The following is a 15,555-nucleotide window of genomic DNA, read 5'->3' on the forward strand; positions in this document are numbered from 1 at the left end:
GGAAAACACCAAACAAACATGAAAAGTTATTGATCCAAAATGGAGATGTATGGGTAAACTACTTCTCCAATCTTTTTGGCCCTATAACAAAGTAAAAACAGCAAAAACATATACATGATCAAATACAAATCTTAGAATCAACTGTTAAAAGACTACCTGAACCTACTGGATTCTCCAATTACATTGAATGAACTACAGGACAAAATACAAACCCTCCACCCTAAAAAGGCCTGTGGTGTTGATGGTATCCTCAATGAAATGATAAAATATACAGACAACAAATTCCAACTGGCTATACTGAAACTCTTTATCATCATCATCCTCAGCTCTGGCATATTCCCCAATATTTGGAACCAAGGACTGATCACCTCAATCCACAAAAGTGGGGACAAATTTAACCCCAATGAGTCAACAGCAACCTTGGGAAAATCCTCTGCATTTCATTAACAGCAGACTCCTACATTTGTCAAATTGGATTTTTACCTAATTACCATACGACAGAACACGTAGTCACCCTGCACACCCTAATTGACAAACAAACAAATCAAAACAAAGGTAAAGTGTTCATGCTCATGACCTAATTTGGCACCAGGGTCTGCTATACAAATTGATGGAAAGTAGTGTTGGGGGAAAAACATACATCATAAAATCCATGTACACAAACAAGTGTGCGGTTAAAATTTCTTTTCACAGGGCCATGGGGTGAGACATGGATGCAGCTTAATCCCCACCCTCTTCAACATACACAAATTAATTGGTGAGGGCACTAGAAAAGTCTGCAGCACCCTGCCTCACCCTACTAAAATCTAAAGTCAAAGTCTACCGTTTGCTGATGATCTGGTGCTCCTGTACCCAGCCAAGGAGGGCCTACAGCAGCACCTAGATCTTCTGCACAGATTATGTCAGACCTGGGCCCTGACAGACCTGGGCCCTGACAGACCTGGGCCCTGACAGTAAATCTCAGTATGACAAAAATAATGGTGCTCCAAAAAAGGTTCAGTTGCCAGGACTACAAATTCTATCTAGACACAGTTGCCCTAGAGCACACAGAAACAATACATACCTCAGCCTAAACATCAGCGCCACAGGTACGCTGTGAACGATCTGAGAGACAAGGCAAGAAGGGCCTTCTATGCCATCAAAAAGGTACAAAATTCAACGTGCCAATTAGGATCTGACAAAAAAAATAATACTTGAATCGGTTATAGAACCCATTGCCCTTTATTGTGTTGTGAGGTCTGGGGTCCACTCACCAACCAATAAATCACAAAAATGGGACAAACACCAAATTGCAAAATTCTGCAAAAACATCCACTGTGTGCAACATAAAACATCAAATAACGCATGCAGAGCAGAATTAGGCCGATACCAGCTAATTATCAAAATCCAGAAAAGAGCCGTTAAATTCTACACCCACCTAAAAGGAAGCAATTCCCAAACCTTCCATAACAAAGAGATTAACCTGGAGAAGAGTCCCCTAAGCAAGCGGGTCCTGTGGCTCTGTTCACAAACAGACTCCACAGAGCCCCAGGACAGCAACACAATTAGACCCAACCAAATCTAGAGAAAACAAAAAGATAAATTCTTTCCAATGTGTCAAGTAATTAACAAAAAAAACTGAGCTAACTAGAATACCATTTGGCCCTAAACAGCGAGTACACAGTGGCAGAATACCTGACCACTGTGACTGACCCAAACTTAAGGAAAGTTTTGACTATGTATAGACTCAGTGAGCATAGCCTTGCTATTGAGAAAGGACGCCAAAGACAGACCTGTCTCTAAAGAGAAGACATTTTGTGGGCAATGTACACATAGCCTGAGGTGGAAACTGAGCTGCACTTCCTAACTGCCTGCCAAATATATGACCATATTAGAGACACATATTTCCACAAAGAATTCAAAAACAATTCTAAATTTTGATAACCTCCCATATCTACTGGGTGAAATACCACAGTGTGCCATCACAGCAGCAAGATGTGTGACCTGTTGCCACAAGGGAAACCAGTGAAGACCAAGCACCATTGTAAATACACAGAGAGCGAGAGAATCATCATCGGTTTCCTAAGTAGTATACAGTATGTTCACATAACATAAGCCATACATCCAACAGAAATATCTTATTTACATAAGTATTCAGACCCTCTGCTGAGACTCAAAATTGAGCTCAGGTACATCCTGTTTTACACTGATCATCCTTGAGATGTTTCTACAACTTGATTAGAGTCCACCTGTGGTAAATTCAATTGGTTGGACATTATTTTGAAAAGGCACACACCTGTATATTTAAAGGTCCCACAGTTGACAGTGCATGTCAGAGCATAAACCAAGCATCGAGGTCGAAGGAATTGTCCGTAGAGCTCCAGACAGGATTGTATTGAGGCACAGATCCAGGGAAGGGTACCAAAACATTTCTGCAGCATTAAAGGTCCCTAAGAACACAGTAGAATCCATCATTTTTAAACTGAATATTTTTTGTTGCCACCAAGACTCTTTCTTGAGCTGGCCAAACTGAGCAATCAGGGGAGAAGGGCCTTGGTCAGGCAGGTGACCAAGAACACAAAGGTCACTGACAGAGCTGTAGAGTTCCTCTGTGGAGATGGGAGAACCTTCCAGAAGTACATCCATCCCTGTAGCACTCCACCAATCAGGACTTTATGGTAGAGTGGTTAGATGGAAGCCACCTGAATAAAAAATGCACATGACAGCTTGCTTGGAGTTTGCCAAAAGGCACCAAAAGGACAGACCATGAGAAACAAGACCCTCTGGTTTGATGAAACTAAGAGTGAACTCTTTGGCCTGAATACCAAGCGTCACATCCAAAGAAAACCTGGCACCATCCATATGGTGAAGCATGGTGGTGGCAGCATCATGCTGTGGGGATGTTTTTCAGCGGCGGGGACTGGGAGACTAGTTAGGATCAGAGGAAAGAGGAACGGCTCAGGTCCTCAGACTGGGGTGAGCCAAGACGACGCAGGAGTGGCTTCAGAACGTCCTTGAGTGGCCCAGCCAGAGCTCGGACTTGAACCTGATCAAACATCTCTGGAGAGACCTGAAAATAGCTGTGCAGCGACACTCCGCATCCAACTTGACAGAGCTTGAGAGGCTCTGCAGAGAAAAATGGGAGAAACTCCCCAAATACAGGTGTGCCAAGCATGTAGCGTCATACCCAAGAAGACTCGAGGCTGTAATCGCTGCCATAGATGCTTCAACAAATTACTGAGTAAAGAGTCCGAATACTTATGTAAATGTGATATTTCAGTGATTTTATTTGTAATACATTTGCATTATGGGGTATTGTGAGAAGATTGAGGGGACTTTTTTAAAATATATTTTAAATCCATTTTAAAATAAGGTATGACAAAATGTGGAAAAAGTCAAGGGGTCTGAATACTTTCCGAGCGCACTGTATACACACACTCACTTGGACTCGAGCAGGGCAGCCATGTTGAGCACAATGAACTGGATGCAGGACAGTTTGAGCTGCTCAGCGTTGTACATGGCAGAAAACTGCAGCAGCTCCGCAGCGTTCTTCAGTGTCACTGAGGAGACGGAAGAGGAAGCCATTTGTTTTTTTTTAACAAACAGGACAGTGCTCTCACACGAGTGCTTTAAGACACAACAAAGCTGTTTGATATCATGTTGAGAGGCATGAGGGAGAGGAGAGGACAGAGGGATGAGACGAGAGCAGAGGAGGCTAAAAGGACAGAGGGAAGATGAGAGGACGTACGGTTCTCAGTAATGGCCACTTCACACATCTCCTTCAGTCGGGTGATGAGAAGCTGATCGGCCACCACCAACACGTTGCAGACAAACTCCACATTCAGAGACTCTGGAAGAGGAGAGAGAGAGACTTTGCTTCCACCATGTAGCTTTCAACTACCTTGTGCATCAAGATCAAAGTCAACATAATGAGGTTCATAAATATTATGGGTAGCCACATGACACTTATTTAACTCAATATTTAACGCACTTATTTGACAGGGACAGCGCACACTTATTTCAGAGTCAATGTATATGTACCCAAGTTGGCAACAGAGCTATTTTCCATCCATAGTCCTGAAGCATGTGTGTGTGTGTGTGTACAGGTTGTGTATGCATGATCTGGTGTGTCCTGTGTACCTTTGATAGTGGGAGACTCGTCAGTGTACACATATTCTAGGATGACCTGCAGTATATCTGAACTGGTGGGCATCTCCAGTGCGCTACATGAAGTGGCCTGTTGGGAGCGCACAACAACAACATTACCAATACTGTTCACAAGTAGCAGCACACTTACTCAAGCACAATGTGAGACAACGTTTTCAGAGCCAACGGTTCCTTATGGCAATGTTAAAATGAAGCTTTCGTGTACAATGAGCAAGACCTCCAATTGCCAGCAACTAAAACAGACATTTGATCATTTGTATAAACTAATACAGATTGATAAAACTGAAATAACAAAACATACCTCTATCCAGGGGTTCGCCAGCATACTGTGGAAGTACTCTGAAAACCCATAGAATGTTTAGAATGCAACCGCCACTAAGAAATTTAAATAATTTTTTTTTAACATATTAAAATCATCTCCCAGATACTGATTCATCTTAGTGCTTAATTAAAAATAATTTTCAATTTAGATTCTCCATTGAGCATGCTTTTAGGCTAGGCTTAATCTGTATACGGAGAACTGGCCCCATAGCTTCACCATTGACTGGAAAATCTAGTGTCAGATGTCGACAACATTGAATAACCCAAACCCGTTCACCCCTCACACTCCAAGAAACGCAACAATATGTTGACACACTGAAGCTCACCAAGTCTGGCACACAGCACACACTTGTGACAGGGGAACTCCTTGCCATCCACAGATCTCAGAGTGACGTCACAGAGGTAGGAGCTTCGGGGAGACAGATACAGCTTAGACGGAACAAGATCTCCTCTGATATTGTGATTATCTGACATTATCTCTGCCGTGATTATCTGGCACAACAATTGAATAGAATCACAGAACATTGACTTGAATAAGAATGTCCATTCTAGTAGTTATCTTTCTAAGAACACAATATTTTCTCACGTAAATCTGCCACATGGCAATTACTCACCACTTTTTCTGGTTACATCGTGGCTTGTTGGCCGTCATCTTACGCGCTACATTGATCTTCCCGTTTTCATATTTCACTCCATCCAAACTGTAATAAATGTGTTTAACAAAATACACTACATGTTAATAACCCCCCCTAAGGTCGATGCCCGTGCAGAAATCAATTTTAACATAATATAAAATTGCTCTCCAAATCCGACGGAGTTAGACTTTTATATGCATGGGGTTGTGTCTCAATCTAACGCATCCGGCGACGTCCTCCTTCCGCATCTGCAATGGAAGATGGCAGAGCTACAGAGGTGTTTGTCAGACCAGGAGACTTCCAGAAAAAAAGTGTTTTTCACGAAATGTCCGCAGTGTCAAAACGGTTGCGGCTAGAAACTATTTGAACACAAATGGTGTTCTCGGTTTTGCTCTACGACACCCACACGCTTCACAGGACTAGTCTCATGTCGCTAACACCGGGGTCTCAACTCCGGACACTTCTGTCAAGTCCGAACGGTTTGAGCTACAAACTAATATGACTCCACCATCAAAAGCGAAGACTCACAAATGTGTTCTCCGTTTTGCTCTATAATGCCCACAAGTTTCACGAGACTCTTCTCAAGATAACCCGGTAAAAAATGAATGAAAATAGGATTTTCTGGCACAAGGTTACACATGTAACCTTTTTTTATGCTTTCCTATATACACTCACTATCTCAGATGCATTTCAGACACCTCAAACCTTCATTTTGACTGTATTGTCACATGAATGTTATCAAATGTATCTATAAAGCCCTATACAGAAACCCAACCTAAAACCCCAAACAGCAAGCAATGTAGATGTAGAAGCACAGTGGCTAGGAAAAACTCCCTAGAAAGGCAGGATCCTTGGTAGAAACCTAGAGAGGAACCAGGCTCTGTTATTCAATGCGTTTAAGGCTAATAGCAGAAGCCCAAATTCAATGTTTCAAATATTTTTTTATACCCACAGGGGTCCTAAAATTCCAAATCAAATAGCTAAATGATCCATGTTATGACCATCTTAAAACAATTCCAAATGTTAAGTCCCCAAAGGCTTAGGGGTTAATAGCAAGACAAATAACAGTAAACATGTTGTCCCCCACAAATGTCAAAATCAGGCAAGTGGTGTCTGAGATAATGTACATACAGATGATTACTATAGCGCCCCCCTTGGGCCAATCAGTGTAATTTTGCAAATGCTGGATCTCTATGACAAGGCAAAAAGTCACACGAGACAAAATCAGCCAGTGTTGACTGAGATATCTCATGGGTTAGCTAGACTCATATCCTGAGCAAATGTGCCAAATTTCCTCACTCCGAGTCAAACAGATCAAGAGATAAAACATGTGCCTGTAATGGCGCCACCGTGTGGTCGATATGAGTCTTGACAGTGTTTGCGAAAATGTGTACTTTTTTTATATATATTTTTTTATAAATACAAATATCCTTGACTGATTTATATGCTTTTATGTGCCAAACCACACCCACCTGAATGTTTATTGGTCATGTTGTTTCAGGTACTAGTTTAAAAATATTGCATTAAGAGACATTTTTCCATTGATGCCACATATCAAATTTCGTCATTCGGTGCCAGAAGAGCATCTTAAGGGTTTTTCACAAAATTCTAAATGACGGAGTATCCATCATGGCGGACCTTGTGTGTCCCCGAGGCAAATTTGTTCCTTGTGGGGAGAAGGACCTGTTTTTGAATTTCATGACTTCAGGTCAAACCGGGGTGAGGTGCATGACCTTTCAAACTTGGCATTTTCAATCTCATTTTATAGCACCACCATCTGGCCAATCAGTATAATTTTGTAAATGTCGGATCTCTATGGCAAGACATCATTCACCCAAGTTGTCAAAATCGGGCCAGAGCGGTCTGAGATATCGCGTGTGACGAACATACTTCCGGACAGAGACAGACGCACAGTACACTACCCGATTTCATCGTGGGGGACAACAATCATAACCAACTCAGTCCTCACCGTGCCGACAGACTGCCCATGCCGAGCTTCTTGGCTACACCCTGTAAGGTCTTGACCGGGTTGACTTTCCCTCCCTCTCCAGCTCCAGCCTTGCCTCCCTTGCCTTTTTTCCCAGGCTTGGTACTCTTGCTTTTGGGCTTGTCTCCGTCTCCTCGGGCCGAGGGGGTCAGCGAGCGGTACACTTCCAGGGCCGAGCGGTCCCTCAAGTTGCCCTCATGGAAGCCCAGGTCCTGCAGGCTGCTGATCAGCTGCTCCTGCTCCGGGTCCTGTTGTTTCTGGTTCTGGCCGAAGACCCGAGGGCAGTGGCCCTGCACCAGCAGATCACAGGAATCCGTATAGATGAACTTCAGGACGTGAGCCAGCATCTCAGGGCTCACCGTCTCCACCACCAGCAGGTCACAGCCCACCGCATCCTCGCTCCTCCTCACCTCCCGGTCTCCCTCCTCCCCGTCCAGCACCAGCTGCTTCCTGAAGAACTCGGACCTCATGGACAGGAGGTACTTGTGGGCGGGGAAGGTGCGGTCTCCGGCCTGCAGGGTCACGTCGTGAATACTATCCGTCTCGTCCGCTTCCTCCAGCAGGCTCTGGAAGTGTTGGGAGAAGGAGGAGGGAGATACGCTGGGAATCTCATACAGGCTGGGCGGGGGAAGGAGAAATCAGACATTTTGTTCAGTAGGCACAAAATGCTCCAAAAATGAGTTAGTACATCCCCGTTTATGTGAACTTACCCAACAAACACTTCTTGTTCATTTCAAAACTTTGTTACAGTGTGGCCTAATGAAGACGACATAGTTCAAATGTTTTAAAGAAGCGACAACACACAGAGAGGAACAGTACCTGGTTTTGGGGTCCGACTGCAGCACTCCAAAGTTGCGTCCCTTGGAGTCCATGGTGATGCTGACCGCACGGTGGACATAAGGGAGCTTCTCCAAGCGAATTCGCTCGTACACAGTTCCACCCTCTGGGTAACCACACACCTCCACACTCCCATCTAAAGCACACAAGGGAAAAACGCTTTAGTCAAATTACAATGCAGTGATTCCAACTAACAAAAAATGTCTGATTTATCTTGGATGATACACATCATGAAGTACAGAGAAATAGTAAACAAGATTACTTTTGAATCCAAGTCTTGTTTACTATTTTTCCATAATTCATGAAGTTTATCATCCACCATATATGTAAAAGGGGAAAGTGTGAAATACTGATAATATTCAAAAGTATCATTATGTCATCGCTGAGCTATGAGAGTAAACAATTTTCTCATCTCACCTTTCTTCTCCACACTCTTCCTGTACTCTCCGTGCCACTGTCCGCTGAAGCCCTCCCCTTCCTGTGTGACAAACATCATGTTGTTCCTGCTCAGGGCAATGTCCGACATGAACACCTGGCGCCCGTACACCCACCTGCATTGTCTCACCGAACCACCCACTGAACGCCAGCAGAACACCTGATGGAGGGAGACGGAAATCAATTGAATACAACTTTAATAATCCAGAGGGACAATTAGAAAGGCATCGTCAGTGAGTGGCGACAACAAATACATTGGATAAACATAAAAAACCAAAGATCAACACACATCATCCAAACTTCATAACATCCAGACACAGAAAAAACAAAGTGAGAAAGACTGGGATAAGATGATCAATGACTCAAATACATCGGCTAGAGGTGATCATATGGAGTGAACATTAAGAATCCACCAACAAATGGCTGTAGCTAGTTACTAGCTAGCTACTAAGTATTTTTCAATGTATCGGACCCAGCTGGTCCTTACCCGCCCAGCTTCATCCAGGGCCAGGATGGCCACCTTCTCGCCACCTCCCTCATTCAGGACCTGGGGGTCCACACGATGGTCCAGGCTGCCTCCGCTCACAAGGACCTTCCGGATGTTCAGTTGTCTGAAAGAGAGGCATCGGGTATGGGAAAGAAAAACTATGAGTTGACAGCGAGCGAGTGACTGAGTAAAATTATCACATCTCTCACGCTCTCCCTCTCCTGTTAACCCATGAGTAAACTGAAGATCCCGTACAACGCTGTGTACAGAACAGCAAGAAGATGAGTACATTAGAGTGTCTAGTTTGAGAAACGGATGCCTCACAAGTCCTCAACTTGCAGCCGAATTAAATAGTACCCGCAAAACACCAGTCTTAAGTATCAACAGTGAAGATGCGACTGGGATGCTGGCCATCTAGGCAGAGTTGCAAAGAAAGCACCATCTCAGACTGGCCAATAAGAAGAAAAGATTAAGATGGGCAAAAGAACACAGACACTGGACAGAGGAACTCTGCATAGAAGGCCAACATCCCGGAGTCACCTCTTCACTGTTGACGTTCACTGTTTTGTGGGTACTATTTAATCAAGCTGACAGTTGAGGACTTGTGAGGCGTCTGTTTCTCAAACTCGACACCAATGTACTTGTCCTCTTGCTCAGTTGTGCACCAGGGCCTCCCAATCCTCTTTCTATTCTGGCTAAAGCCAGTTTGTGCTGTTATGTGAAGGCAGTGGTACATAGCTTGCACGAGCTCTTCAGTTTCTTGCCAATTTCTCACATGGAATAGCCTTCATTTCTCAGAACAAGAATAGACTGATGAGTTTCAGAAGAAAGTTGATGCTCCAGATAGTCAACAAGTATAAGAAGGCCAGGTTTATTGCTTATTTTTCAGCTGTGCTAACATAATTGCAAAAGGGTTCTCTAATGCTCAATTAGCCTTAAACTTGGATTAGCTAACACAACGTGCCATTGGAACACAGGGGTGTTGGTTGCTGATAATGGGCCTCTGTAGATATTCCTTTTTTTTTTTAAACAGTCGTTTCTAGCTACAATAGTCATTTACAACATTAATAATGCCTACACTGCATATCTGTTACATTTTATGTTATTTTAATGGACAGAAATGTGATCTTTCAAAAACAAGGGCATTTCTAAGTGACCCCAAACTTTTGAACGGTAGTGTATGCGTTCATGAGTCTCACCTTTACACAGAGGGGTCAATTTAGTATGTTGCCCAAACTGTTCTGCCACTACAGACAGAAGTTGGGAGACCGGCTATACCGACTTCAGACGAGTCCTAAGACACTTGTGGGGGTCGTAGAGGAAACACTATCGTGTTCGTGAGAGTAACCTTTCCATAGAGTGGACATAATATTTTGTAGGCCACAAACTGGTCGGATGCTCCAGAAGATTTGGTGATTAGACTGATTTTCGGGATGTCTCATGGTCTGACAAACACCCCTCGAGCTCTGTCACCTTTCACAGCAAATGCGGAAATGTTAAACAGGCAGATGCGGTGGATTGTGTCGCATCCAATGCACAACAGATATCTCTAGCTTAAACTGACATTTTGGTATTATGCTAATTAGAGGGATCTTAGGTTAATGTCGTCTCTTATCATAAAGAAAATGTAATTTGGAATTCGGTCAATTCAGGAGGTACATTTTTATTACAATACTCCTCAATGAGAAATTGGAATTGCAGTTTACTTCCTGAGATGACCGAAATGGAATTGACATCAACCCTGGTAGTCACTTCTCCACTATCGATGTAGTCACCTGGATGCCAACTTCTTGCACTGATAGTTAGCCAGCAAGTAGACATCTCCCTTCTCTGTCACCACCAACGTTGCCCCATTACTGGCCACTGCCATGGCGATGGTGACATCCTTGTGGTAGAGGGCGGACACCTGGCGAGGCGCGGTCACACACCTCTCCCCGTTTGGGTCCATCAGGTAGCCTACATCACCATGTATAATGGTAGGGGAATAATAGAGCATATCATTATAGTGGCATTAGCTTCAAGTTTCATGTTTTGCTACGGTGTGCCAGTCATAATGACTTACCCAACTGCCCTCCATTCAGTCCCACTGTGTAGAGAGCCTCCCTGGTCCACAGCACTGTGTGGAACCTCCCTGCAGCTACACCAATCACAGTCCTGCCTTTGAGGGTCTTGGAGAATACCTGCCAATGTCAGTCAACAACCAATCCAAACTGTAATTCAGCATACCACACATTCAAGTGTCTGCTCTGTGTACATGTTTGTCTTATGATGGGGGCCGGGGGTCGTGAGTGTCACGTTCATAAATAATTAATATAAAAACACTGTCAATGTGATTTCAGCATATACATAAGTTTAAGTTGATTGAAAAGGAAAACAACATTTATGCAGTAAGTATTCTTGCATTGATTTTGTTTATGCAATTGTCATAATAAATGAGACCACAGGAGTTTTGTCCTACTCCAGTCACATGGTAAGGGAAAACTCCCCATCTGGCTGCCTAGCTATGGCGGCCAGGTGCTCTCTTACCTGTTTTGGCAGGTGGCTAGAGGCGGGCGGGGGAGCCAGGCCCAGCTGGTGGAAGGTGTTGAGGCCGAAGGTGTAGACATAGCCCTCCTCGGTCAGCACCACTGTGTGATCCTTGGCTGCAGCCACCTGGGAGCAGTGATGAGACAGGAGCCCCTCCACCATCCGAGGAACCTGACAGATGATAGGCACATGAGCCCAAAATCCACAGCCCTATTTGACTTTTTAAATATATCAAATACTTTGAGCGTTTGCTTGAGCCTGCCCTGGAGTACCTTCAAAAATGGGGCAATATTGAAGTTGACACTTTTGGAACTATTCCATTGTGCCAGACAAGCGCAAACATTTCAAGAACTGTTTGAACCCAGGTTAACAAAATGGTGTTAGAGAGAGGATGCGGCAACTAAACCCCAGGTACACTCAGGGTGGACTGGTTACAGCTAACACAGGCAGCATTACAGCAGGTAGCCTAGCAGTTAAGAGCGCTGGTCCAGTAACCGAAAGGTTGCTGGTTCGAATTGCCGAGCCAACTAAGTGAAAAATTTGTCAATGTGCCTTTAAGAAGGGCACTTAACCCTAATTGCTCCAGGGTCGCTGTCAATAATGGCTGATCCCTGGTCATGACTCCCTCTCCAAGGGTGTCTCAGGGGGAGTAGGATATGCAACAAAAAAACATTTCCAATTCACACACACGTAGAATATACATGTGAAAAAGGACAAATGTAAGCACCAACAGAATTATTATAATACAGGCCAAAACAGTCGGAATAGGTCAAGCATTTCGCTACAACCGCAATAACATCTGCTAAACACGTGTATGTGACCAATAAATGATGTTAGGTCAGATATAATACAGCAGAGGCGTGGCCTCGAGTCACATGACTTGGACTAGTCAGAAACATGACTTGCAACTCGACTTTAACACCAATGACTTGTGACTCGACCTTGAGCCTAATGACTCGACCTTGATACCCTTCCCAGGCCCAAATATTTTAAAAAGTATGCTATTAAAAAAAAAAAGAAGTGTACAGCACATCAACTCCTCATTTAACCGATTACAGTTTGAATCGGACAGCAGCCAATCAAATTGTGCCAGCTAAGAAAATGCTGTGCATGGCAGTGCAGAGGAACGTCGGCGGGTGAATTCAGATGGAACCCTTGGAAGTATGATATCCGAAAATAATAATTTGGGGTATATAGACTACGCTGTATCAACAAAAAACGGATTGCAACTTGCAAAACATGCGGGAAGAAAATGACAGACGGAGGCGCAACAATTTCCAACTTTGTTCGACATTTGAAGCTGCACAAAGAACGGTAAATCGTGGCTAATATAGCCGACAGCTACAGTGGGGAGAACAAGTATTTGATAACCTGCAAAATCGGCAGTGTTTCCTACTTACAAAGCATGTAGAGGTCTGTAATTTGTATCATAGGTACACTTCAACTTTGAGAGACGGAATCTACAACAAAAATCCAGAAAGTCACATTGTATGATTTTTAAGTAATTTATATGCATTTTATTGCATGACATAAGTATTTGAGTATAAGTATCAGAAATGCAGAACTTAATATTTGGTACAGAAACCTTTTTTTGCAATTACAGAGATCATACGTTTCCTGTAGTTCTTGACCAGGTTTACACACTGCAGCAGGGATTTTGGCCCACTCCTCCATACAGACCTTCTCCAGATCCTTCAGGTTTCGGGGCTATACAGACCTTCAGCTCCCCCCAAAGATTTTCTATTGGGTTCAGGTCTGGAGACTGGCTAGGCCACTCCAGGATCTTGAGACGCTTCTTACGGAGCCACTCCTTAGTTGCCCTGGCTGTGTGTTTCGAGTCGTTGTCATGCTGGAAGACCCAGCCACGACCCATCTTCAATGCTCTTACTGAGGGAAGGAGGTTGTTGGCCAAGATCTCGCAATACATGGCCCCATCCATCCTTCCCTCAATATGGTGAAGTCGTCCTGTCCCCTTTGCAGAAAAGCATCCCCAAAGAATGATGTTTCCACCTCCATGCTTCACGGTTGGGATGGTGTTCTTGGGGTTGTACTCATCCTTCTTCCTCCAAACACGGCGAGTGGAGTTTAGACCAAAAATATCAATTTTTGTCTCATCAGACCACATGACCTTCTACCATTCCTCCTCTGGATCATCCAGATGGTCATTGGCAAACTTCAGATGGGCCTGGACATGCGCTGGCTTGAGCAGGGGTACCTTCGTGCGCTGCAGGATTTTAATCCATGACGGCGTAGTGTGTTACTAATGGTTTTCTTTGAGAGACTGTGGTCCCAGCTCTCTTTAGGTCATTGACCAGGTCCTACCATGTAGTTCTGGGCTGATCCCTCACCTTCCTCATGATCATTGATGCCCCACGAGGTGAGATCTTGCATGGAGCCCCAGACCGAGGGTGATTGACCGTCATCTTGAACTTCTTCCATTTTCTAATAATTGCGCCAACAGTTGTTGCCTTCTCACCAAGCTGCTTGCCTATTGTCCTGTAGCCCATCCCAGCCTTGTGCAGGTCTACAATTTTATCCCTGATGTCCTTACACAGCTCTCTGGTCTTGGCCATTGTGGAGAGGTTGGAGTCTGTTAGATTGAGGTTGTGGACAGGTGTCTTTATACAGGTAATTTGTTCAAACAGGTACAGTTAATACAGGTAATGAGTGGAGAACAGGAGGGCTTCTTAAAGAAAAACTAACAGGTCTGCGAGAACCGGAATTTTGATCAAATACTTGTCATGCAATAAAATGCAAATCAATTACTTAAAATCATGCAATGTGATTCTCGATTTTTGTTTTAGATTCCGTCTCTCACAGTTGAAAAAAAATACAGACCTCTACATGCTTTGTAAGTAGGAAAACCTGCAAAATCGTCAGTGTATCAAACACTTGTTCTCCCCACTGTATATATTTTATTACTTTACTAGTGTATCATGTAGGCTAACATAATGTTTAATCAATGAGCCTCCACAGTCAGTCAGTGCGTGAACGTGATCATTGCACCCAAGATTGAGCAACAACTGGCTAGGCAGTTGGTAGCCTAAATCCTGCCTGATGTTACTGCTACTCCTAAAACAAAGGTTGGGTGATGGTGTACAAGCCTACATCGCCCGATTGCACCCCATAACGATCCTCGATAGTAATACACTATTGGGGGAGGGTGGGGGGTAATAAATATATATTTTTAAAAGCATTCATGATTTGCGTAAATGTAATATACTAACTTTTACTCTTGTTAAAAATATGAAATGGTATTACATTTGGTGAAGAGTACATTATGAATTGTTTAGGACTTGAAAATTGACACTTAATGGTCTTGACTTGAGACTTGACTCAGACTTGCCTGTCTTGACTTGGGACTTGAGTGCTAAGAGTAACTTGTAAAACAATGACTTGGTCCTACCCCTGCAATACAGTATAGTATTCTCACCAGATATGTTTGTTCGTCCCCGTGTCCCAGCCGACCTCCCTGCCCGTGTCCACAGGTATACACCTGTCCCTTCTGAGACAGGAACACTGTGTGGAACTTACACAGCACCACCTGAGAAGAAAGGAAACATTTTTTTGGTCATCAATAACGTAGGTCGATTCATGGAGACAAATTCTGCTCCGTTGTCAAATTCTCTTTACAAGAACTCAAAGACATCAGCATGTTTGATTGTTGATTGTGCGCTTCTTCCATTTCCGTGGCCAAAGCCCTCTCGTAGTAATAGTCAAATAGTGGTGGTACTTTAGGCCGGGGCACAAGTGGAAAAGTAAACATCATTAATAATGCATCGCTCCCCTCCAGCTCGCAATAGGGCGAAAGGGATGTTTCCCCCGAGTATCACATTGATAACGAGACAGCCCCACACACACACAGTCGTGGCTCATTTAATTAAAGCATGGCATACTTGATTAAATATTTAACACCCAGCACCTGCTGAACTGTGAGCAGGTAGCACTGAGGACAAAGGCTCTCTGCTCCATGTAGGGGGTACCAGTAGGTCGCTGAGAGGTCTTGAATTGGAATCTGCTCCCCACTGAGCAAAGGTCATGAAAATGCCCAGGTCATGAAAAGGTGTATAAAATATAGAAGCTAAATAGCAACCTGCCATAAGACAATTATGAAACTCAAAAGTTGTCATTACCTTTCAATATGACATCTGATATATCTATAATGTATCTAACCCAAAGAC

At 43.8% G+C, this 15,555-nt stretch overlaps 1 protein-coding gene across 1 annotated transcript in view; it reads right to left on the reverse strand.

Annotated features, from left to right (window-relative positions):
* The window catches only part of LOC139367090 (inhibitor of Bruton tyrosine kinase-like), a 42,490-nt gene that overhangs the window by 16,018 nt on the left and 10,917 nt on the right, over window positions 1-15,555 (reverse strand). The window contains exons 5-18 of the mRNA XM_071105128.1: window positions 14,808-14,918; window positions 11,375-11,545; window positions 10,911-11,028; window positions 10,624-10,804; window positions 8,849-8,972; window positions 8,344-8,521; window positions 7,909-8,062; window positions 7,072-7,707; window positions 5,082-5,168; window positions 4,794-4,876; window positions 4,448-4,485; window positions 4,120-4,216; window positions 3,728-3,829; window positions 3,422-3,539 (exon numbers count right to left, since the gene is read on the reverse strand). Of these exons, the coding sequence (XP_070961229.1) occupies window positions 3,422-3,539; window positions 3,728-3,829; window positions 4,120-4,216; window positions 4,448-4,485; window positions 4,794-4,876; window positions 5,082-5,168; window positions 7,072-7,707; window positions 7,909-8,062; window positions 8,344-8,521; window positions 8,849-8,972; window positions 10,624-10,804; window positions 10,911-11,028; window positions 11,375-11,545; window positions 14,808-14,918 (2,198 nt within the window). The remainder of the gene's footprint in view (window positions 1-3,421; window positions 3,540-3,727; window positions 3,830-4,119; window positions 4,217-4,447; window positions 4,486-4,793; window positions 4,877-5,081; window positions 5,169-7,071; window positions 7,708-7,908; window positions 8,063-8,343; window positions 8,522-8,848; window positions 8,973-10,623; window positions 10,805-10,910; window positions 11,029-11,374; window positions 11,546-14,807; window positions 14,919-15,555) is intronic.

Source organism: Oncorhynchus clarkii, chromosome 2, assembly GCF_045791955.1.
Source record: "Oncorhynchus clarkii lewisi isolate Uvic-CL-2024 chromosome 2, UVic_Ocla_1.0, whole genome shotgun sequence".
Classification (NCBI taxonomy): Eukaryota; Metazoa; Chordata; class Actinopteri; order Salmoniformes; family Salmonidae; genus Oncorhynchus; species Oncorhynchus clarkii.